This window comes from Psammomys obesus, unplaced genomic scaffold (genome assembly GCF_907164565.1).
Source record: "Psammomys obesus unplaced genomic scaffold, mPsaObe1.curated_primary_1811, whole genome shotgun sequence".
Lineage (NCBI taxonomy): Eukaryota > Metazoa > Chordata > Mammalia > Rodentia > Muridae > Psammomys > Psammomys obesus.
Window position 1 is genome coordinate 53,349,860 of NW_026585895.1, and position 24,896 is coordinate 53,374,755.

At 50.8% G+C, this 24,896-nt stretch overlaps 1 protein-coding gene across 2 annotated transcripts in view; it reads left to right on the plus strand.

The window, feature by feature from the left end:
- The window catches only part of Vav2 (vav guanine nucleotide exchange factor 2), a 162,026-nt gene that overhangs the window by 105,428 nt on the left and 31,702 nt on the right, over nt 1–24,896 (plus strand). For both annotated transcript variants that reach the window (XM_055600210.1, XM_055600209.1), the window contains exons 4-8: nt 71–139; nt 18,323–18,425; nt 20,973–21,071; nt 22,234–22,302; nt 23,669–23,769. In XM_055600210.1, coding sequence (XP_055456185.1) covers nt 71–139; nt 18,323–18,425; nt 20,973–21,071; nt 22,234–22,302; nt 23,669–23,769 — 441 coding nt within the window. The remainder of the gene's footprint in view (nt 1–70; nt 140–18,322; nt 18,426–20,972; nt 21,072–22,233; nt 22,303–23,668; nt 23,770–24,896) is intronic.

Below are 24,896 nucleotides of genomic sequence, written 5' to 3' on the forward strand. Positions count from 1 at the left end.
TTGCGGGCAGGGCCCCATGGCGGCCAGGATGCAGAGCTCTGCTGTCCTCATTTTTGCCTTTTCTCTATAGGCCTTTTCCCTCAGAGGAGACGGCTGAGAATGACGATGACGTCTACCGGAGCCTGGAGGAGCTGGCTGAGTAAGTAGAGGAAGGAGCCCCAGGCTCAGCGGGTGGGGAAGCTGCTCTCAAGGGAGAGCCAGCCTTGACTGTCCTTTCTGTGATGTCCCTGCCAGAAGCTGGGGTTTCTGCATGGCCAAGTTAGAGGCATCCTGCCTGCCGTGCACCCTCTGCCGAGCTGCCTGGTAATTGCCTTGGTATCTGTTGGTTATGGTTGGTGGCCTGTCTCTTGGAATGTTTCCTTCTGTAGAGCTGCTGGGAGTGGCACTGGGCAGGCAGCCTGGGTGAGGTGTCCTTGTGTTCCTCTTTCCTGGCCTTTGGGTGCCATACTGGATAGGCTCTAAGCAGTGGGGCTTGGGCTCAGATGGTCTTATAGCTTCCTGTTTTAGGCTGTGGCTGGCAGGAGAGAGCTGGTTCCCTATGTCTTAATGGCCCCATGCAGCATAATTCCTCTAAGGCTTTTTTTTTTCCTCTACCACATACAGGCCAAGCTGGGTCATTTCCCCACAGGGATGACGGATCCTTTGGCCTAGCTCTGCAGCCTGCTGTGGTCAGATGAGTGGGATCACGTGGTCGGTGTGGGATTACCCAGCTCTCTGCTAGGGAAGGGAGGTAGCCCATCCTGAGCCTAACAGTGGGGTGGAGAGAGGGGCCAGACATCTTCGTTCTGACAGGGAGACCAGGCTGGGAGGATCCAGGCCTGCCCAGGACCTAGTTTGTCATTGGCAGCCCCTAACCTGAGTGTTTGTTTTTCCTCTCAAGTTTGGGGCTCCTTTGGGCCTCCTGATAGACTGCTGTACTCATTTTTACCATACACATTGCCTTCTTCTGAGATAAATGTGTCGCTTCTATGGAGACTGGACATCTCTCTCTCTCCCATTGTCTCAGTGCAGAAGAGCAGAAAGGAATCAAATGTGCTGGGTGGGGTTAGCGTGTTCTGCATACCTGCTGTGTAAAACTCCCAAACTAGGGTTTGCTACACTCACACCCCTCCCGCCATCTGGGGTGTCTCTAGACATGGAGCACAGTGTGTTTGCGAGGTCTCTGTTGGATGCGTCTAACCCTGTGGCATTGTGATGTGGCATTGCCATCTACAAAGTTAGTGCCTAAGAGGCCCCCTCTCCCAGTTACAGTGTCTGAAACAAGTCTAGGACTTGTGTTGGGCAGCACTCATAGCTGTTTGGAGTCCCACACAGCCCACAGACGAAGTCGGACATGCCTGGAACTCATCCACAGCTTAGCTTGTCTGTCCTAGGCTGGTGGCCCTGTCATGCAGTTCTGTGAAAGCTGGAGATTCCTCATCTGCAGGCCTAGGGAATTCCAAAAGGGGTTGCCAGGAGGCCTGGGGTGATCCCATGGGCAGGAAGCCCAGACTTCCTTCAGGCATCTAGCTGAATCCTCCTGGCTTATAAAGAGTCCCTAAGAGGGAAAAGGCTTCCATCAAAGTCACCCAAGGCCTTGAGTCCTTTGCCTGCTAGATACCATTGTGACTCTGACACATCTCCAGGGTCAGGGAAGGGCTTAGAACACTCAGGTGCAGGCAGAGCACCGTGGGGGTAGAGGATGGAGGATGGTGCATTTGGGCCGGTGGCACAGCACAAGGGAGATCCCCAAGGGCATGGTGCCTCTGCCCTGGTTGCTGCAATCTGAGATACATGCTGAGTGCGTGGTTATCCTGGGTGCCTTTGCTCTGCGAAGCCTGGTGTGTCCTACCCATTGTATCTGCACCCCTTCTTGCTATCTTAGAGACTCTGATATTAGGTGGTTAAATGTCTCCAGTAGACTAGAAGGGTCCTGAGGTCAGGCCCTGCATCTGAAGACTTCAGCCCTCAGCATGTGCCTGCTGTATATGGTATAACATCATGGCCCTGTAAAGAAGTCAGGACTCTCTAGCTTTTCTTGCTAGGACCACATACGGGACCCTCCCCTTCTCATGCTTTGTGGGCTCACGGATTGGGAAGTGAGCCCAGTGGGAGGATGGCATTGGTTTGTGTCACTCAACTAGTAAGTGGCAATGAGGACTTGGGCTCCAAGTCTGCCCTAACGTGCAGTCTAAGTTGAGTGGTCCCATAGAGGCCGGGGAGCTCCAGGCTGGTGCTGAGAACAGTTCTCCTGACACCCCTCCTGAGCCTTCATCTATATCTTGGGGCAGAGTCTCTCAGGTTGGCACAGACTGGGATTTGGAAGGACAAGGATCCTGAAGGTCTTGTGTATCTAAGGCCAGGTATGAAATACCTTGATACTTTCCCATGTTTTCCCTGACTGCTATTCTGGTGGTGGCCTGTGTGCCATGGTTCATGTGATGCATTTCAATTTCAAGGACTTACATGTGTCTGGAAGTCTGCCTGGAACCCACCTCCCTTTCCCTCTGCCCCTTCTGGTTGGCGACTGGTTTCTATCCAAACCAACCTGGAACTGCCCCCATAGGAATGCAAGGCTGAGAACAAGTAGCCTTGCCCAGACAAAAGCTGCTCCTCAGTGACATTCATGCTCAGCCGGCTTAATCCTTAACCCTTCGGTTACTGCAAACCTGAATTGGAAATTACAGGCAAGGATGGTGAGTCTGAATCTTCAACTTGTAGTTTGGTCCCAGCGGCTCAAGTTTAATATATGCTCCCTCACCACCCCTCCCCTTCTCCTTTCCTTGGAAGGCAGATTTCCTGGTACTTGTCTCTGTGGAGCTGCTAGTGATGTTTGCCCATTACACAAACAGCCTGCCTGGGGAGGCTATGAGGCAGCAGCTGGGGATAGTGTCATCTGATAGCAGCTATGTGTATGGGGGAGCCTTTCAGAGTATAAGGGACCGAATCTGCAACAGTAGCCACATTGCCTGTCTACAGGACTCTTCCAGCTACCCTGACCAGACACTGCAGCTTGTAGTGGTGGTAGTGGTAGGGGGTGGGGATGCTAAGCACTGGCTCCCTGATGTGGCTGTCTCCTTGGAGCTCCAGGTATTGTCTGTTGAGGGGCCATTGTATGCAGTGAATTAGCCATGCATTTGTTCAGTTGCTGCCTGGATGCTGAGCCTTGTCTGTCTAGCTAGGACCAGGCCTTCAAAACGATAGTGAGGTGGGGTTCCAGGCCTGCTCCTGAGACCCTGTGCTCTCGACAGGAGGTTGAAGCACAAGGGCAATTTTGGGGCAGGGTGTCTGTGTCACAAGGGACAGGTACAGGCTGCCTCTGTGACCCTGGATCTCCATGTAGCACCTGGCCACATTCACCTCAGAGAGGCCTTGCTGTGAGAGCTGCCTTTTGCAGCCCCACAGCACATAGACTAGCCATGACAAGAGCCACCTTCTATCCCTGATTGTCTGCTCATACCGTTCACTCCTGGAGCAGTGGGCTGTGCCTTAGCACAGACATTTCCTGCTCCTGTGGACTTGCCAGGTTGCTTGCTTTTGTGTGCCTGTTTCCTTCGTCATAAAGCACGACATTAGTACCTGTTCGGAGGGACTGTTTGGAAGATGGACAGCAATGCTGAAAGGTGTGAATGATCCAGAGGGTGCTCACAGCTACTGTGAGCACCTGGAGGCTCCCTGACCAAGAACTCCCTGGCTTCTAAGTGGCTGTGGCAGTGCCATGTGGAGGAAATCAAACATGGGTTACATACATGACTGCTAGTAGCCACATCAAAAAAAAAAAAAAAAAAAAGTAAGAAACAGGTGAAGTTAATCTGAAGAATATATTTTATTTGAACTGATTGACCCAAAATATTGCCAGAAAACTGTTGTCTTGCAGAACAGCTGCCAACAAGTAATTGAGTTTTCTGTCACAGTTAGTCAGTCAGTCTCCTGGATAAGCACATAGTGTGTGATTGTTACATGACAGCCACTCATGGCCCTGAGCCACTGAGCTGGGCAGTGGGGGTCTTGGTCTCAAATGTCCTTCCAGGGGCTCGAGTAGAACCCTCGAGCTTGAGCAGAACCCCTGGATAAGGCTCTGTTCCCTCTTCAGATTGTCAAGTAATGTGTGATCAAGCAGCCAGAGCAGCTGGTTGAGACAATGAATACAAAACACTGCCACTTAAAAATGTCATTATTAAGCAAAATAAGCCCAAAAGGAGAGAGGCCTGCTTTTCAGCTGCTCTAAAAATTGGCACCCGGGTTTGCATAATGGCTTGCCTCTAGAATGTCTGATCCTACCTCTCAAGCCTGCCCTCCCCCCATCTGCAGGGACTGGTGGCTGCTTTGTACAGGAGGGCTGATGGCACAGGAGCTTTGTCCATGTGAGGTGCAGCAGCCAGTGCCTTGGGGTCACAAAGGTCTGGCCTTCTATTGTCTTTCAGGGCCCTCTGTACCCAAGTGACATGGCTAGAGCATTCCCAGAGCCCAGGAAGGCAAGGGTGTGCATCACCCGTCTTAGGCTGTGTAGCTCTTCTGCCAATGCTCTGTGTTACTGCCTCAGGTTGCTTAGTCCCTCCAAGGGCCTCAGTTTCTCCATCTCCACCCTGAAACATACACAGATGTCCCTTTGAGGTCACAGATGCTACAGTCTGTCATGACAGAGCCTGCTTTGTGCTGATACCATTGTCCTCTGAGGTGAATTAGTTCTCAGCCTTAAACAAATGGGCTTGTGCCAAGTGAGGGGCTGTAATTTATCTGTAAGTGTATAGCTGCATGTTTTATTGCATTATAAAACAACTTTGCAGCTTTTAGCACTTCATGTCAGCATCGATTCTAAGGTATATAAATGATGGAAGCTTGGAGCCCTTCTGTGCCCTGGGAAAAGTTGAGGTACAGAGGGGTCGGCAGGGTTGGCAGTGCCCTGGGCGGGTGACCGTGTTTCTCCCATCTGCTGCCAGAAAGCTCCAGGCCTGCCACTCTGTATAGAGCAAGGGCTATATCCCTGCATGGGACCCTCAGTCAGGTGGAAGCCCATCTTTATCCCAGCCCATAGCCCTTCCTCCCCGTCCTCTGTCTGCTCAGCACTGTCAGAGAAAGTTTAAAATCTGTCTTCAGGGTTTTCAAATTCGGTGCTGCTCATTGAGGCCTTTGTGCCCATTGAGGCGGTGCTTGGGGCCTGGGATGAGTCGGGTTACAGATGTGCTTGCTGCCATGTCTAGCCTTTACGTGGGTTCTGGAGACTTGGGCCCAGATCCTCACACATGTGCTTTCCCCAGCCTCCCTCTGTCCCTCTTTTTTGGTGACCCCGTGAGTTTCATTAGCGTTGTTGCTTAAAGGAGCATGGCCACTTCGCCAGAGGCTACACTAACCAGAGAAGACGTACCCCACCCACTACAACTGTCTGTTGGGCTGCCAGGCCAGCCTCCCTCCGCCGAGTTTTAGGCAGGGATCTGGGAGACTGTAGGCCTTATTTATGTCTTACTTGGAAACTTAGGGCCAGCTCTTCTGACTCTGTGGCCACCTGTAGCTATAGCCCAGCCCTCCTGTCTGGGGGTCTGATCAATTGTCCAATTCCCACACCCGTGAACAGGGCTGCAGGTTAGATTGGGAACTTAAAAACATCTTCCTATCTCATTTTGTCCAGAGAGTAGCTGACCTGTGCTGGTGGGCTGGTTCCCTTCTCCTACCCACCTCATCTCCGCCCCCCCTCAACCCCCGCTGTGAGCCTCAGTACAGTGGGAGTATAGGATCTCTTCCTGATGTGTGGGGCCAGGCTCCCTGCTACCCCTTCTGCTCTGAGGAACTATTCAGACGTATGCAACAGTAGACAAGGCACAGGATCCCACAGGACCAAGCCAGCCACGGCCTTCCTCTCTCATAAGACAGAGGCAGCCAGAAACAGGAGCTTTATAGCAATGTGTAGATATGCTGTCATTTTCCAGCAGGGAGCCTTTTGTCCAGTCTAACGGGGCCTTCCAAATCCAGTGATGTTTTTTAGAAACCCAGAGAGATAAAGACCCAGCGTTTCCAATGTCACATCTGTTGTGTTTGGCACAGACATGGCACACAGCAGCATGTAAGAGAGAACACTGCAAAAGGAGTAACCAGGCCACTTGGGGTTCTACTGTAGAAGTTCCATCACACGTGAGGCACCTTTTCATGCACGAGGCACCACGTGACTGCCAAACTCCTACTCACTCTACAAAACCTAGCTCAGAGGTCACCTCTGAGAAGCCATCTACAACTCTGCCACATTAAAAGAATGCCTTCTTTAGATGTTTGTCCAGAGGGCTGGGTAACGTTGATGTAATTTTCATTGTTTTCTACATCAGTCTCCTGACAGAGAGTGCTCCTACAGGTCTTTTGTAAGGAACAGAACAGGCAGGTTATTTGACCAGAGTCCAGCACAGACAGAGTGATAGGAATGATAGAAGGAAGAGCCAGGACCAGTGAGAGGCTCAGCAGATAAAGGTGCTTGCTGCCAAGCCTGACAGTCTGAGTTCAATTCCCAGGACCGACAAGGCAGAAGGAGAGAACTGACTTTTTCAAGTTGTCCTCTGGTCTTCACACATGTATCCTGGTACTCATCCCCACCCAGAAAGGGGTTGGGTAGGACACAAGGGGTTAATGCATGCTCAGAATATTGCAGTCCTGGGTGAGGGATCCATGGGCGCTGCCCACATTGTCCTGCAAGGCTTCCATGCCACTTTAGCCAACCATACAGGTGGGGCCTCCGCCCTTCATTTTGCAGTTGAAGATTAAAGCTCCAGGATGGGAAGTGCCTTGCTGGAGGCCACACCGTCTATACCATGTGACAAAGGAGGAACTGAAACCCTGGGCCATCTGCCCAGGGCTAGGCCATCCCTGTGAGACTAGCCCTATGACCCAGTGCTGCCTTGTCTGTCTGTGTCTGGTTCTTTTTTTTCTTAAATGGATGTTTCTAGGATCTTCTGCTGGTTAGAAGGAATTCCCAGAAAAGAAGCAGTTGCTGTGTGTGTGTGTGTGTGTGTGTGTGTGTGTGTGTGTGTCTTGGGGAGGGCAGATCCCCAGGGGACTTGTAGCTAGGTTGGTCTTGCCAGATGGTTCCTGGCTTGCTTCTACCTGCAATCAGATAGTGATTAAAGGTGTCTTGGGCCCCTGTTTGTCCATATGTCCAGTCTATAGCAGCCACTCTTAGCCACCTGTGCCCTGAGATGAACTATAGTCTAGTGTGGGCTGAGGTCACAAAACGTTCCCTTTGGTTTCCTAGTAACTAGCTCATGGTGGCTTGTCACAGGCTTTCCTGCCAGCCTCAAGCCCGGGGCTGAGCTCATACTGTGTGCCAAGCCTGTCAGCTCAATGTTTATGTCCCCTGTAAACACCCAGTGCCTGAGGCAGAGGGCAGTTGCTCATTTCCCCCTCATTTTGCAGGGTGAGGGGCCTGTGGCTCTGAGCAGCTGTCAGTTTGAAAACGAGCATCAGCCACCATGTGGGCTAGTGCGAGGCTATGGGCCAAAGGGGCTCAGGCAGGAGGTGGGAGGGGGGCACTTTGGGCCCCTTCTGGAAGAGTTCAGGCCATTGTGAGAGGAGTCATTGTTAGGATGTAGCATCTGTCAGTACAGCTGGCTTCAGGAAGCTGTAGGAGGGAGAGGGTGAGACAGGAGGAGGCTGGGCCAGGTAAGGGGCCCTTGCAGCCTGTGGCCCAGCTGTGTCTAATTGTCATGTCCTGCCACTGTGTGGGGTGGCCCTCCCCACACATATGTTCTGGTGCTTTCTCATGGCAGCTGGACCAAGACTTGCAACCCTGGGAGACTAGTGCAGTCTCTGGGCTTTCATGGTCTAGCTTTTGTGTTCCTCTGCTGTTTAATCTGGTGTCATAAGGCACTTAGCATGTGAAAGGCCATGGCTGTCTTTGGCTGGTGTCTCTCTGTGTGTGAATGCCTACTGTGCATTCCTTGAGCACCAACCTCTCCATCCATCCCCAAGAGGGTCTCTCAATGGCCTCGAGTTCTCCTTTAAAGTCAGGTTGTTTGGCCAGCAAGTCCCAGACATCCACCTTTCTCTACCTCCTCAGACCTGAAAAGCACATGTCACTAGTAGCCCCCTGCCCCCACCCCCTTTAAAGTAGATGCTGGGGATTGAACTCAGGTCCTCATGCTTGTGTGTCAAGCACTTTACTGACAGAACTATCTCTGAAGCCTATTAAAAGCTGTCATTAGAAAGATTTTAAAAAAAAAAGATTTAAGCCCTGGTTGTCCTGGAACTTGTCCTGTAGACCAGGCTGGCCTTGAACTCATAGAGACTCACCTGCCTCTTCTTCCTGGAGTGGTGGAATTAAAGGCCTGCACCACCATTGCTTGGCTTGAAAAAGATTTTTAAAATTTTATTATGTATGTCTCTGTCTCCCTCTCTTGCAAGGGTGTGTGTGCCTGCCACATGTGTTTGAGTGCCCAAGGAGGCCAGAAGGAGCACCAGATGCTCTGGATTGTGTTATAGGTGGGTGTAAGCCTGGATGTGGGTGCTGGAAGAGCAGCAAGAGCTTTTAACCATCGAGTGAGCTATCTTTCCAGTTCCGTTTCCTTCCTTCCTCCCTCCCTCCCTCCCTTCATTTTTTTAAAAGAAGATTTAATTTTAGAAGGGATGATGGTGGTGGTGGTGGTGATGATGGTGGTGATTATCATCATCACCTGATGTCCCGTGCATGTTGGTATGTATATGTAAGTGCAGGGGCTAGAGGAGGCCAGAGACTTTTGAATCCCCTGAAGCTGTAGTTACAGGCAGTTAAGAGCTCTCCAATGTGGGTGGTAGAAACTGAATTTAGTCTTCTTCAAAAGCATTAAGTGCTCTTTTTCACTCTAGCACCTAAGACTTATTTTATTTAAAATATTGTGATCACATTTGATTTATTTTGTGTTATGTGTGGAGGTCAGGGGCCAGCTTGTAGGAGTCAGGTCTCTCTTTTCACCTTGTGGTTCTGATGAACTCAGGTCATCAGGTTTGGCGGCAAGCACACACTGAGCCGTCTTGCTGGTCTTACATCCTGGGCATGGACACAGCACCTGTGCTGAAGTCATTTGCTGACTGAACCTGTCTTCTGCCCTCTGGATGGTGTAGCATGCTGCCATGCATTGAACATTTATTTACCATACGCAAGGCCTGTGCTAAAGAAACTGAGTTAGGAAATACCTTGGATCTGCTTTATTGTTTTCTCGACCGGGGTCCACATGCAAGAGTCAAGCGCCAGGTCGGAATCTACCGGTCACCGTCCTGGAGGCAAGTGTGCTCACCAGCCCTGGCTGCTCCAGCCCTGTGTGGCGGGGATCCAGCTTTTCTATGAAACATGGTGAAGTGGGCTCTAAGTCCAGCCTTCCATGTTCTGGGAGCTTGCTGACAGGACCAAGCAGGAAGGTGAGTGTTCTAGGGACTGTGATATGATTGGCTGAAGTGGCCTGAGTCTTGGTCCTCGATGGGGATTGCACGGGAGGCGGGGATTACATGGGAGGCTGTCTGGGGCCTTAGGCAGGTTCTCATGAGCTCATGAGAAAACAGGAGTCAAGATCCTTGTACAACCTGCCCCCAGTCCTGCTGCTGTGCAGGACTCCCAGTCTCTCAGGTGGCCTCATTTTTCAGCTCCCTCCCAGCCCAGTGCCCCTTTCCTACTCATTTCATTAGTCAGGTTCTTACTAACAGGGCCAACTAGCCTCTGCATATGCTAATCTGTCTCCACAGATGCAAGGACCTAGGTGGTAGGTCCCTGTCTGTAATACTTATATTTGGAGTTGAGACTTCTGTTTGAGAAGCAAGGAAACCCTGGGACATCCATGCTACTCCGGCCAGAAGGAAAGCTTGTGTTAGTCAGGGTTCTCTAAAGGAACAAAACTGATAGAACAAGGATATCTAGCAAAAGGGATTTAATAGACTGGCTTACAGGCTGTGGTCCATCTGGGTCGTCTAACAATGGCTGGCTCATGATAGAAAGGCAAAGAGCACAGTAGCAGGGCAGTCTCTGATGCTTGACATCTCAACAGATCTAGCACTAAAGTCCTGGAGGAGTCCTGGACAGCTGCTGGTTTTCAGTGTACCATGGACTCCTGAAGAAGCTGGGTTTGGTACTGGCCACAGCAGTGGGGTGGATGAACGAGAGTGAGGGCAAGAAGACAAAAAAAACAATTTCTTCCTTCCTTGTCCTTTTATGTGGGCTGCCACCTGAGGGCATGGTCCAGATTCAGGATGGCTCTTTCTTCTTCAGATACTAAACAGATTAAGAAAGTCCCTTACAGGAGAGCCTAACAACTTGAGTTTTGTTTCCACATGTAGCCAAAGTGACAACCAGAATAGGCCATCACGTAGCTTGAGCTTGTCACCTCACCAAGTGACTCCGAAGAAACCCCCTTCTCATCTAAGCATTGTTTCCCTGCTAGATTCCCAACTAGAAGTCATCTCTATCCCAAGGATCAACAGACTTGGGTACAGAATTGATCTTAGGATAAATATGGGTCGACCCAAAAGTATCTGATTGGTGCTTGTTTATATTGATTGCTGATCTTATCTTATGGCTATTACGTTACCATGTTTGATTTTATTTTTATAGTTTTATTTTCATTAAACAAAACAAAACAAAACAACAAAAACAAAAGCCCTCCTCTTGCCCATTCTCTTCATTTTTCCTCTCCAGTACTTTGGAGCATGCATGTGTGAAACTTTCAGTTCTGTGGTTTCCTAATTGGAAACAACATGCGCGCAGCAGTTCGTTGACCTGAATTAATTAAATAATGGGCAGAGACTTCGTCGTTTGAATGCAGATGTCATCAGTGCGGGCAGTCTGCTTAGGGGCACCCTCCTGGCTGTCTGTTGGCCCAGGATGCAGACAGGAGTCGGAGTGGCAGGTTCTGGGCAGGAGGCTTTGCAGAGTAGAGAGGGGATGTGGAGTTTGCAACTTTGAGGCTCTGCCGCCCTAGGTTGAGGCACCAGAACAGCTTTTGCTGAACCTCCACTCCGCCTTCTTCTGCTTCTGGCTGACCATGTTTGACCTGAGGGTGTTTAAGAGAGATGGTGGGAAGTGGTGCGTGAAACACAATCCTGCCAGGATGGATGTTCCTGGTCACCATTGATTTTGGGGAAGGCAAGAGCAGAACGCAGCAGTGAATAAGTTCTGGGTGATCACCCTGAGGGTGTCCCCAGTATCTCAGTGCCATGTGTTGGGGTATCTGCTGGGGGTGTTCCCAGTGTCCCAGTATTGGGACACTGTGATGTTGGGGTGTCTGGTAGAGAGTATTCCCAGTCTTAGTCCTCTGTGAATGTTGTTCCTAGCTTCCTAGTCCTGTTGTCCTGTTTGTTCTGTGACCAGAGAGGGGCAAAGCGAGTCTATCCTTCCCCCCCTAATGATTCCCTCAGGGCTTCTCTCTGGGTGTTTGTTCGAGGAAAGACGCCCCAGTCACTACATTGTTGCACATAATGGTTGCCTCTAAGCCTCCACTTGTGGTGGTGCAAATGGGGGCTGCTTGGTATATGAGGAGGTCTGGTTCTTTGCAATGACAGAATGATAGAGTCAGATTAACATTCCTGTAGCCAGCAATGACAAAACATGGGAATAATACATAAAAATATGCTGGGCAATCACTGGCCAGCAGCCAAAAGCTGAGAGAAAGTGGAGGAAATATCCTCACAAGGAACTATCAGTGAGAGATTGTCTAGATCAAGCTGCCCTGCCCCCCCCCCCCCCAGGCATATCTGTGAGGGACTGTGTTGATTATGTTCATTGAGATGGGAAAACCCAGTCCACTGTGGGTGACACCATTCCCTGGCAGGGTGTCATGGGCTCTCGAAGGGTGGAAAAAGTGAGCTGAGCGCTAGTGTGCACTCGTAGTTCGTCACTCTCTGGTCTTGACTATGGATCTGATGCGACTGGCTGTTTCACGTTCCTGTACCTGACTTCCCTTCAACAAAGGCCGTAACCCAGAACTGTGGGCCAAACAAACCCCTTCTCTCTTACATTGTTTTTTTCAGGGTATTTTGACATAGCAATGAAGCAAAACTAGGACAGAAAATGGTACTGAGAAGTAGGGCTGTTGCTGTGGTGGACTTGACCATGTGGCTTTCAGGCCTTTAGAACTGTTTTGTGGAAGGAACATGGAAGAGTTTGAAACTTTGGGCTAATGAAACCGTTGAATGCTGAGAGTCAGAGGTCTCAGTAAGCAGAAGCCCTAGATACCTCCTCTCACACATCGACATAGCAAGGGACCCAGGAGTTTCAGCAAAATGTGGAGGCAGCTGGAAGCTGAGTCCAGTGGCCATGTCAGCTCTGCCGACATGAGGACAGAGTTTGAGTCCAGCTGGCTACACCCTAAGAATAAACATGATGTCAGGAGAAGCTGCGGGATCCAGAGTCTCCATGCATGTCAGCCACAGGGTTTAGTATTCTGTTAATGAAATTAGGCGTCATGGCCTACAGTGGAATTTCAGACGACACTGTTCGAGGATTAGTTCTTTCCTTCCACCGTGTGGAGCCAAAGAACGAAGCTCAGGTTGTCGGGCCTGGTGGCAAGTACTCTTACCCAACAAGTCATCATGTAAACGAAGGAAGCTGGAGGGGACTTGGACCCCGTCACAAACACTTATATAAGCTGAAGTGAAACAGCACTGTCCACACAGGTAGATGTGCCCACGGAGGACAGAACCGACAGTTTTGGAAGGGACCCAGATTTAGATGATGAGATGATGGAGTTTTGTCCAAGATGTTTAAGCAGCCAAACAGAAAAAAGAAAGTCTTGGTCAGGTTATTCTGGAACACATGGGCATTCCTGTGGGATGTTAAACATAGAACCTGTTCATTCAGATGGATCTGACACCTGACCAGAAGCACTGAAGCTGTTTAGGTCTTAGAAGATGTCAGGAGTCCTCTGTGGCTCTTAGGTCGGACTACACATAGAATTGGGATGGCATAAGAAAAATCCGAGAAGTTAGGCTTTGTTCAGTTAAGAACAAACGCTTACCAGGGCCTGGCTTGGAGCTTAAGAACATTTGTTGTTTTCACAGCTGGCCCGTGTTATGTACCCAGCTCTCATGTAATGGTTCACAGCCACCTGTAGTGTTCTTAGAGGCTCTGATGTCCTGTTCTAGCCTCTGAGGGCACCAGGCACACACATGATACACAGACAGACATACAGGCGAAATAACCATATGCGTGGAAAAAAAGAAAGAAAGAAATACTTATCAGGGCAGTAGCCAATCTAGAGATGGGATGAGAGGTTGTCACCAAACATATGCTTTTACTTGCAAATGTAAAGAGCTTAAAATTCAACAGGAAAAGCTTAAAATGTACAGGAGTTTTGAATATACCTTCCAAAGAGGAAGATAGACCATCAACCACACCGGCAGTCAGTAGGAAAATGCAGAATAAATGCTTGTCCACTTCAGTGGCTGAGCTGAAAAGCATGGCCCCAGCGGGAGCTTGCACAGGCTTCTGGGAGGAGAGTGGATGCTGCAGCCATTGGGCAGAGCACTGGGCAGATGCTAGTGGAGAGAAGCCTGCTCCTCCCCGCCAGCAGTTCCAGCACTCTCAAAAGAGGTGAAAGTGCACACACACGCACACACACACGATGGGAAAAACGCTTATACAGCACTGCTGTGTGTGATCATGCGTGTGCGATGCATACGTGTGCATGTTGGGACAAGGAAAACTTTGGGTTTTGGGTGTTTTTTCTTAGTGCCATCTATCCATTGTTTTTTTTTAAAATATATTTTTGATATATTTCTTTTCCTTCTTTTTTTTTTTTTTTTTGAGACAGGGTTTCTCTGTGTAGCCTTTCCTGTCCTGGACTCGCCTTATAGACCAGGCTGTTCTTGAACTCACAGAGATCCTCCTGCCTCTGCCTCCCTGAGTGCTTCGATTACAGGCATGCGCCACCATACCCGGCTTAAAATATATTTTTAACATTTTTTCTTTTTATGTGTGTGAGCGTTTCACCTGCATGTATGTACATGTACCACCTATGTGCAGAGCCCATGGGGGCCAGGAGAGGGCAATGGCTATCCTGGGACAGGAATTACAGATTATTATGCGCTGCCATGTGGATGCTGGGAACTGAACCCAGGTACTCTGCACAACCAGTCAGTGCTCTTAACCACTGACCCATCTCTCCAGCCCTAGACTTATTCTGTTTTTAAGTATGTGTCGGATGGTGGCATGTGCAAGTGTGAGAGCAGATTTCCATAGAGTTCAGAAGAAAGTGTTAGCTCCCCTGGAGCTAGAGTCATGGGCAGTTGAGGTCACCCGATGTGGGTGCTGAGAACAAAACTTTGCAAGAGCAGAGTGTGCTGTCAATATCTCTGAGCCCATCTCTCCAGCTCCCCCTCTCGTATTCTGAGATAGGGTCTCTCACTGGGCTGGATGGAGTTCACAAAGTAGGCTCAGCTGACTGGCTAGGAAGCCCCAGGGATTCACGTCTCCCTGCCTCCCCTAGTGTTGGCATTACAAGAGTGTGCCACCATCATTGGTTATACTTTTAAGAAGCCCAGTGCCCGTAGAAGATGAGATTGGATCACAGACTACCACTCACCTCTGCAGTGCAAAGGACCAGACACCAGTCCTCACCGGCTTGGGCATGAGATGCAGAAGACAAGAAGCCTGATGCCAAACTGTCTGCTTCTGACTTCTCTATGGGGAAGGCAGTCTATTGATGATCTGCCAGGAGGGAGGCTGAGGGTGGGGAAGTAGAGAGGTGATCAGGGGGTCTCTGGTAAGGTGGAATGGCGTGGGACTGGAGTTGGACAGTCTCTTTGTCAGAGTGATCAGCCAAGGTGCATTTCCAGTTTTATAAGGTGTTCTCACCAAAGACACTGTGAAAAGCCACCATCTGGCATTGCTCACGAGCCAGTGGATGCAGTGTAGTGCTATGGGAGTTGGCTGGCCGTGACCAGTGCTGAGAGCTTATGTAGTGAGGAGACACTTTCGCCAGAGCCCACAGGCTCATGGGAGATTTGACACTGTCATTCAAGCCTCATCTGACTAGGAACTGCTGGGACCTCCACACAAACCCCACTCTCTTGTCGGGCTACGAAGGGGCTGTCCCTGCCTACCTATGGTTAGCCTTTGCTACCTGCTCCTCTGAGCATCCACCTGTGAAAGGCTTCAGAGCCAAGTACCAGAGAGTCTCCTTAGTAACCTGAGGCCTTGGAGAGGTTCTGCCTTCCTGTGGGACATGAATGCATGTTCCACTATGATCAGAGTAGCAATCTAGAGATTACAGTAGAACCATGATCCTTCCAGCCATCCCACCTTTGAGTGAGAGTTAGGAGGCAGGCCCCTGGTAGAGGTAAGAGCTGCTCATACCTCAAGAACTGGTTCTGGTCAGTCTGAGGTAGCTTCTGTGCACAAGTCTTTATTGGCAAGGAACCCAGCTGGGTGATGCCCAGAGTCCTGGAATTGTCCTGGATAGCCTCACAGGCTAGGGCAAGAGAAAGTGAGACCAATGCTGGCTGGTTTCCAGTCTGTACCCCATTCAAGCTCAACTTTCACCCATTTGACCCCTTTCACTGGCTTGTGGAGTATGTAACCATCAGAGCTCTGACCATCACTTCCTTCCCCCAGCCCGTTGGAGCGCAGCTGGTATCTGTCTCTAGATAGGGAGGTGTGTCATCTGCCGTGAGCAGTCTGCATCTGAAGCCTGGAAGCATCTGCTTCCCTCAGTTCCACGTGGTTGGAATTCTAGACAGCAGCTCTGCTGCCAGCCTCACTCTATTGTATGACAGAAGTTTGGCTGACTACTCTCTGCCAGAAAGGACCCTAATGCCCTCACCTGGCCCAAGAGTGTGGAGGGTAGAGTGGCAGGGCCATGCCCTTTGGCACAAAACCCAAAGAGGCCAGGGAAATGATTTGACTTATCTCTGGTAACAGTTTTCAAGAGACAGCCAGACACACCTGCCTAGGGTTGGACCCTCTGATGGGTCAGCTGGAAAGAACTCAGGACGTTCTGAGGTGAGCCTGAACTCTTACATCCTGCAAGGCAGGAGGCTGTATGCACCCCAGTGTCTGTCTCCATTTATGATGCCCCAGTACAGGCAGGGAGAAGAGCCAGGGGGAGTTGGGGTTGAGGCCACAGTGTTTGTATGTATGCGTGTTTGTATGTTTGCATGCAAGCACACATCTATTATTTAAGCTCAAAGGATTTTATGGACCTAAAAAGAACGAGTGGCTTTTAAAAACTTAAGTTGGTGGGTGAATGAGCTGACTGAGGAAGTAGATGCTTGCATACGAGCTAGGCACTTCAGTTAGATCCCCGGAGTTCAAATAAAGGTGGAAAGAGATAATGGAGTCCACAAAGTGATCTGACCATCACATACACGGGGGCACATGCACCTCCCCACCACACACACATACACCAATAATAAATGAAAACTTAAAAAAAATGAAGTTAAGCTGAGCATGGTGAGCATGGTGGCACATGCCCATCATCCCATTACTCAGGAGGCAGGAGAATTGCCACGAGTTTGAGGCTAGCCTGGCTCCAATGTGAGTCCTAAGCCAGCTTGGGCTACAGGGTTGAGACTATCTTGAGAAAAAACAAACAACCATAAGAAATTTGGTGTGGGTATTCAGAAGGCTCAAGGGCAGGTGGGCAGTTTTCCATGTAACTGTTGTAGTGTGATTGTCTTAGTTAGCTTTGTTCTCTGAGCAGTGGTTGTAGGTCGGGGCAGAAGGTGGGATACCCAAAGCACCACCCTCCTCCCTTGGCCCTAAGCACGGGGCTCCCCCATCTGTACCTCTGAATCCTGGGGCACAGTTACCTCCTCTGAGGCAGTGGCCATGGAATGGCAGGCAGACTGCTTGAGGAGAAGTGCAGCATGGCGGGGAGGGTTCAGAGTGAAGGAGGAGGTTCCTGAAGTGTGGGGCAGATGTCTTATCAGCAACCACAGGACAGGTGGAAAGGGGGTCTGAGGACTAGCTCCAGGCATGCCTGGGAACCCCTAGACACATTAGGCAGAGGGTTGCAGAGCACTCTTGCAAGAGGTGCTTGGGGTGGTTTGAATAATAGATGTCCCCACAGTCTTAGCCATTTAAATATTTGGTTCCCGGTTGCTGGCAGTGTTTGGGAAGTATGCCCTGCTGGAGGAAGTATGTTACCCGAAGCAGGCTTTCAGAGTTGAGAGACATTTTGTTAAACTCTCAAAGCCATTAAACATTAAGGCCATTTTCAGTGCGCTCTCTGCTTCCTGCTGTGGTTTAAGGTGTAAACATTGCACCCAGTCAGGAGGTAGGAGATAGGGTGGGAGGGTGCTGGTGCTCAACTCACTTTCTCCTCTTTATTCAGTCCAGGGTCCCAGCCCATGGCCTAATGCCCGCCACATTCAAGGTGGGTCTTCTGACCTCAGTAAATTTGATCCAGGTACTCCCTGAGAACCTGTTCAGAGGTTCTTTTACTTTGAAGAGACATCATAGCCAGTGCAGCTTATAAAGAAGTCATTTAACAGCAGGAAGGCCAGCATGGCGCTGGAGCAGTAGCTGAGAGTTTATGTCTTATCCACAAGCTGGGAGGTGGGGGGGAGGGGAGGGAGAAGAGGAGAGAGGGAGAGAGAGACAGACTGACTTGAAAGACTGACTGGACTGGGTCTGACATGGGCCTTTGAAACCTCAAACTTCATCCCTAGTAACATACCTTTTCCAGCAAGGCCACACCCCTAATCCTTTCCAAAACAGTTTCACCAACTAGGGACCAAGCATTCAAATAAGTCTATTGGAACCGTTCTCATTCAAAGCATAACAGTGGTTGTGGTCACCTGTCAAGTTGGCAGTCAGTGTTAATTCTCATGGGTAACTTGGAGAAGGCCAAGGAGTTGTGAGGAGAACCAAAACTTGGCTTGGGAAGGTGCAGTGCATACTCTGTGTCTTTCTCCATTCCTCTGTTCTACGAAGTGTCCACAGTGGGTGAGAGAAAGCTGTCTGTAGATTCTTGTACCCTTGACCTTCATGATGGGGCCGATGGTAGAGATCTTGGGTTAGCTTCTCAGAGCATTGGTGCTCCTGGGCATGGACTAAGATGGAAGGTAGTTCTGTCCTAGGGTAGGAGCTGGGCATTTCTGCTGAGCAGCTTCAGAGGATCCCAGTGGAAAAAGGTGTCTCACACCAGGGGCCCCTGGCTGGTGTGTCTCCAGCATTTACTCCAGGCTTGAGGCATCACTGGGAAAGGGAGAGCCTTCAAAGATAGTAAGATTCCTATGGCAGCCTCTGCCAAGCCTGACTCAGACTCACAGAGGTACTCCACTCTGTAGATGGGGAGCCTGAGTTGAGGTGGGTGACCTTGCCAGGTGACATGGAATTGCTCTGCAACCCGTAGTCCAGGTGGTTGGGCCTTTCTTCCTTGCTCACCCACCTCTCCCTGTGCAGCGAGCATGACCTGGGTGAGGACATCTACGACTGTGTCCCATGTGAAGATGAAGGGGACGACATCTATGAGGACATCATCAAGGTGGAGGTGCAGCAGCCAATGGTGAGCACCGGCCCCTGCCCGTGTTACAGGAAATGGAACCTTTCCTCGAGAGCTGCTGGAGTACAGACCTCGATCCTTCCCCATACCCCGGGGCTCCTCTGCGGGGTCCTTGCAACCCTGTTGAGACACTCTGAGGTGCCCTATCGCTGTTGTGCTCCTCCACTGGGGTGGGTATAAAACTTCCCTTAGGTTCTTAGTCCTTCTTATCGGGAGAGCCTTAAAATAGTAACTGTGTGTTCAGTCTAACACAGTGCTACTCAGCACACTGCATTGTACCTCTTTGTGCAGAGCTGGAGGAGACTGGTGCAAGCGCAGTCGGCCAGCTGCACGCCTTTTATGTTGAAGGGTATTTATTTTCACGAAGCCTTGGCTAATGATCTTGCGGCCGATGGTTCGTGCCAGCTCTGCCTTATTGCCGACAGCTGCTGTGTGGAAGGTGGGGGTCCGCCCTGGAGGGAGGGGCAGGCGGCCACAGCTCCCATGGACCTCTGAAGTCCCCAAAGGTGGTCGCCTTGCTACTTGTCAGTTGTGGAGGCCTTGATGCATTTGTGTTCCTGAAGAAGTGGGGAATTTATCAAAAGCCAGTATTTCTGTCTCCCATCTGTGTGGGAGCCTCCAGCTGGTGGTGGAGAAGCACAAAGCTGAGAGAAGAATTCTAAAGAGCCTCGAGACTTTCCCAGGCTGGTGGTAGCCCGCTGTGGCCCTGTGAGGAGAGAGGGACGGCTACACTGGGTATTGCAGCTCCTCACACCTCCCGGGAGGACATCGTGCACATTTGTCCCGGAGAGGCTAACAATTAGTCTCCTTCCCATCGTGGTCAGGGCTCCTGCTGGGCCAGAGCAGGTGGCAGAGGCTGCAGCTCTGCTCCCCAGCCTTGTAGAAAGTCTGATCAGGGCTTCCCCAGAGCTGGCCTGTCGTGGCCTAGAAAACCTCACCAGGTTGATTAAGGCCTCGTCACTTTCAAGCCCTTGGCAAGCTGGGTGCCTTGGGGATAAATATCATGATGCAGGCATAGTGGCCCGTGGGCATGTTTGAAGGCTCCCCGTGCCCAGGCTCTCAGGCTCTCTCCTGAGACTCCTGCAGCACTCCCAGGAGCCTGTCACTGTCCCTGGTCCTGAAGAGCCCCAGGGCAGTGCCATGCTTATCCATGTCCTAAAGGACAGTGAGTGGTGTTCTAATGTCCAGCACTGGTGCTTGATTTTTTGAGCTGTCTAGTCCATCCACAGAGGGGATGTAGACCTCTTCCTCTAGGGGTCCTCAGAGACAAATCAGTGAATTCCCCCACCTTCTCATCATGTCTGGAACTAGCTGAACCAAACTGTCTAAGTGGAATGTGGCTTCTATGAAGTAAGGCAAAGGCAGGCGCTGCTTTCAGAGCCCAGACATGGGAGGAGCAGCAAGGAAACACTCATCCTTATGCTGTGTCCTTTCCCTTCCCCAGTGGCCTCTGGAAAGGGCTATGACATGGCTCTTGGGGCTGGGGCTGACAGAGGGGTGGACTGTCAGTGGTGTCCCTTCTTCCCCAAGCATGGCTTGAGGACAGTGGACATTGCTGACTGGCTCAATCTTGTTTGCTCCTCCATGCATTCAGATCAGATACATGCAGGTAAGTTGCAGGTAAGACAAGGCTAAGTGGGCTCCTGCCAGCTCTGTCTGTCCACCTGTTGGGAAGGTGTCAGAGGCCATAGAGAAAGCTCAAGACCGTGTTCTCTGAAACACGGGCACACACCCAGGGTTGGATAGGGTTTTGGATTGAGATCCTTCCCAAGGACCTCCCCACTTCTCATCCCGTGCAGCCTCAGATAGCGATGTACATTACCAAGTCTCTCCTCTGTATTGCAGTGCTTGAGAGTGCTGTAGTGCAGAGCATAGAGGGGCCTCTTAAGACCAACAAGAGGGTAGGTAGGTAGGCACCTGTCCAGTTTTGCTGGACAGGCTTTCTGAGCGGAGAGGACCAAAGAAAACAGCTCTAAAGCTCACCACAGCCTGCCTTACTCCACCTTGTGCAGGCCCTGTCTTCCCTGCTGTTGAGGTTGTCCCCAGGTGACCCACTGATGGGCTGTTATCTCAGGCCTTCTGGTTGGAGGTGGGTGGCTACTCTCAGAGGTCAGGCCTGCGGGACATTTGGTGGCGGGAAGCCAGAATGGGTCAGCTGTGGGTCCCCAAGGAGTTAGCCAGTGCCAGCTGCTAAACAGAACTGACACAGTCACGCAAGTGCTTGAGCACATCTCCCTGGTAGGTGGTGGTTCCTTTTGTGAGACCTTCACCCCAGAGTCAGGAGTACCCAGGGGTCTAAAAGCCTCCGTGCCTTCCTTGGTGCTAACTCTCATTAACTCCTCTCCCATTCATGTGCCTCAGTTTTCTCAGCCACCAATAATGGGAAGAGCTGTGGCCCAATGGTACAGACAGTAATCTTGTGGCCATACTGGGAAGGTGTCATCCTTTTGTGTGGGGCAGGTAACCAGGGACTCAAGGGACAGATGGCCTGCAGCAGGTACAGGGTGGCCAAGTAGTGGGCTCCTGGCTCATATCTCATGTCTCCTCCAGAAAATGGGCATGACCGAAGATGACAAGAGAAGCTGTTGCTTGCTAGAGATCCAGGAGACTGAGGCCAAGTACTACCGCACCCTGGAGGACATCGAGAAGGTGAGACCCGCTTCACAGGGGAGCCCAGGGCAGAGGGCTTAGCGCCTGTTCCGGCTTCTCTGTTGCTGTGAGAAAACCCTCTAACTAGAAGGAACAGTTCATTTCATCCTAACTTCGAGGGTGCGGTCACCACTGAGGGAACCTCAAGCAGGAACCATGGAGAAAAGCTGCTTGCTGGCCTACACAGGCTCAAGCTTAGCTAGCTTTCCTAAACAGCCCAGGACGACCTGGCCAGGGCCTGGGTCCTCCTGGGTCAATTAATAACCAAGCCAGCTTTCCACAGACATGCCCACAGGACAATCTGATTGGGCAACCCCTCGATTAAAACTCCTTTCTCAAGTGACTCTAGACCACTGGATTTCAACCTGTGAGTCATGACCCTTTTAGGGGTCTCAATTCAAATACCCTGCATCATAACAGGCATTTGCATTACGCTTCACAGCAGTAGCAAAATTACAGTTATGAAGTATCAATGAAATAACGTTATGGTTGGGGGTCACAACAACACGAAGAACTGTGTTTAAGGGTTGGAGCATTAGGAAGGTTGAGAACCACTGGAGGTTGACACCGCCCCTGGGACAGCATCCCCTCTGCCTTGCCATCATATTCCCACACCGAGTCTTTCCCCTGCCCCCCATTCTGTGCAATGCATCCTAGCATTTCTTCTCATTTGTTTCCATCTAAACCAGCCAAGATGGCAGCTTTAATTTTGAACATATGAGGCCAGATCTTGAGCTAAGTTCTCTAAGCCTCCCCTTGCTGCGTGGGGCATACTGGTACCTTTGTTGGTGTCCAGGAATGCAGCACATTGGATGTGATGGGCCTTGTGACTTGATGGCACCTAAGCCCCTCGGCACTATTGCCAGTGACCTGTACCCATCCACTTGGCCCCTGTCACCTCCCAGTAGAGTAGGTCTGGCTTTTGAATCTTCCTGATGCCTATGTGTCCCTGTGTAAAGAGCAACACCAGTGTCAGGCTAAAATCCTCTTGGCTGCTCTTTGGTGTGGAGCTGGCCCCAGTATGGCCAGAATGGTAAGCGGGGAGCCTCTAGCTGGGGTCCATTGCCCCTCAGCCCAGGCTGCCCTTACTATGGCCTCCACAGAGCTGTGTTCTGGGTTGTGGTCTCAGTCCCAGCCTGTCTTGTTCACTTTTTCCTTCCAGAACTACATGGGCCCCTTGCGGCTGGTGCTGAGCCCAGCGGACATGGCCGCCGTCTTCATCAACTTGGAGGTAAGTTTTCTGGTATATCCCTGCCAGGCATACAGCCATCTCCAAAGACCATGTCCCCAGGGCCTTGTAGAGCTATGCCCTTGCCAGTGCCGTGGCTGGCTCATGGTTGACAGATGGGAGGATAGCTTCCCACACTGGAAACTGTGGCTTAAGGAGGCGGAAGATGAGGTTATCTTGTGTGGCCTGAGAGTCTTCCGTGTGGCTTGTCAGCTGTGCACAGACTCCCACAGCTCTGGAGGAGACCCAGAGGACTGTTAGCGAGGCTTCTGTTAGCATGGAGGAAAGTGTGTCTCACACCTGCTCTGCCCTGCAGGTGTCTGACCACACATGCGCACTGGCTGACCCTGTGTGAAGGTTAACCTGTGGAGGCAGCTGCCTCACAACTCCAGATGCCACACACGAGTGGGTGCCTCTCAGAGCATGTTGCTTGCCTCTGGCTCCTACCACCTCCCATGGCTCAAGGACTGGGGCGGCGGTGGGAAGAGTCTTGCTCTCTCACACAGGACCTCAACCAGGACAAATGACTTGAGACAGAAAAGAAGCTGGAAGGAGTGGAGGGTTGGCTACTGTGCCAACAGTTCTATATCTGCTGTGAAACATGAGGAAGCATGCTTCCTCCAAGCCAAGGTGACACAGGAAGGATGTTACTTCTTGCTGAAACTGAGAGCTGAGTGGCTGCAGGTGGCTCTATTCTTCTGAGGAGCAGAGAGGCCACAGGGTTGCTGGCTGAGGATAGCCACACTTCCATCTCCATCTCTGGCATCAAGTCTGTCCTGAGACAGCTGCTCTGTGTTTCTAGGGACCGATTAGGTCTGGGCACCTCCCTCTACCGCATGACAGCAGTGTGCTCTAGCTTCTTTGTGTACAGGGCACTGTAACTGTGGCTTGGAGTAGGGAGCATATGGCCCAGGACGGCTTTGAGTGCAGCCCAACACTAAACCTCAAATTTACTTACAACATTATGAGATTTCTTTTGCAGTTTTTGATTTTCTTTGTAATTAAATTGTGTGATTCTTGCATACCAATTCTGTTGATGGCACTGGACTGCGATGTCAAAAAGTTAAGACAGTCAGGTGGTGGTGTCCTGCACCTGTAATCTCAGTGTTTGGGAGGTAGAGGCAGGCAGATCTCTAAGTTCAAGGCCAGTTTGTTCTCCAGAGTGAGTTCCAGGACAGCCAGGGCTACACAGAGAAACCTTGCCTTGAAAAAAAACAAAACAAAATAACAACAACAAAAAGGTAGACACGCCTGCCTGCCAGAAACTTCCAGCTGAGTGACACCAGCATCAGGTGACTGCCCCGCAGCACCTCATGGGTGTGTTTGGCCAGCAGGGTCTGGTTGTGCACTGACCCTGCTTTTCCTCTAGGACCTCATCAAGGTGCACCACAGCTTTCTGCGAGCCATTGATGTGTCCATGATGGCCGGTGGCAGTACCCTGGCCAAGGTCTTCCTGGACTTCAAGGAAAGGTGAGTGACATGCGGCTGGACTGCTGTCTTCTAGGTTTGGGAGACCTTGTGGACCTTTCCATGCCGGCCGAGGCAGGATGACAGAGGCAGGGCAGTGCCCTGAGGCGTAGCCTTACATTCTGGGGACTGAGGCAGGTGGCCACTCTTCTCTGTTCCTTGTTCTTCCCTGTAACTAGGGTCACTACCCACTCTTTGTCCATCACAGCTTGGAAGGCTGGATACTCCAATCCTCCAAGCCTCACTTAGATAGCAGGGACTTGTGGGATCCCTGCAATCCTCTCTGCCTCTCTGGCTTACTAGGATCATGGTGGCTAATGTTTGTAGTCACGAGGCCTAAAACCCAAGGAAACATTACAGCTTCAGTTATTTGACGTGTTCTGCTCCACCCCTGACACTCTGGGGCTCTGCAGGCCAGAAACAATAGGAAATCATAGGCTGTTTGGAAAGAGGGGCCCAGTCTTTGGTCGGATCAGAACTTGGTGTCTAAAAATGCAGCAGCCACACCTCTGTGCTTGTGCCCTAGTCTCAGCCATGCTCTGTAGCTCTCCAGCAGGGATTGGAGGGAGGCTGATGCGGACATAGAGCAGAGGTAGGGGCCTGTGTGCTCACTACAAGAGAGACCCACACCTTCCAAGGCCTCAGCACAAAAGCCGTAATGTGCCTCCTTTGTGAAGACAGGCATGTTGTATGTCCCAGCAGTCCCCCAGCTCCCATCTTGCCCCCATCTTGCCAGTCTCCTCAGAGAACAGTGGTCAGATGGAGATATACCAAGGTGTGCTTGTGTTTCAGGATGAACCAGTATTGTTTGAGATGCTTGAGGTTAACTGTGTCTCTGTGGCCTTTTTTCCAAGTTGTGGGTGATTATTTTCTTTCTTATTTTTAATTATGTGTATGTGCACAAGAGTGCAGGTGCCCATGGAGGCCAGAAGAGAGCATCAGATCCCACTGGAGCTGGAGTCATAAGTGGTTGTAAGCCAGGAACCTAGCAGAGGTCCTCTGTAAGAGCTGGAATTATTCTTACTCTCTCTAAGCTATCTCTCCAGGCCCAGTGGTTTTTGTTTTTTAAAGGGAATAATTAAAAAAAAATATTTTATTTATTTTATGTGTATGAGCACTAGGTCTGCATG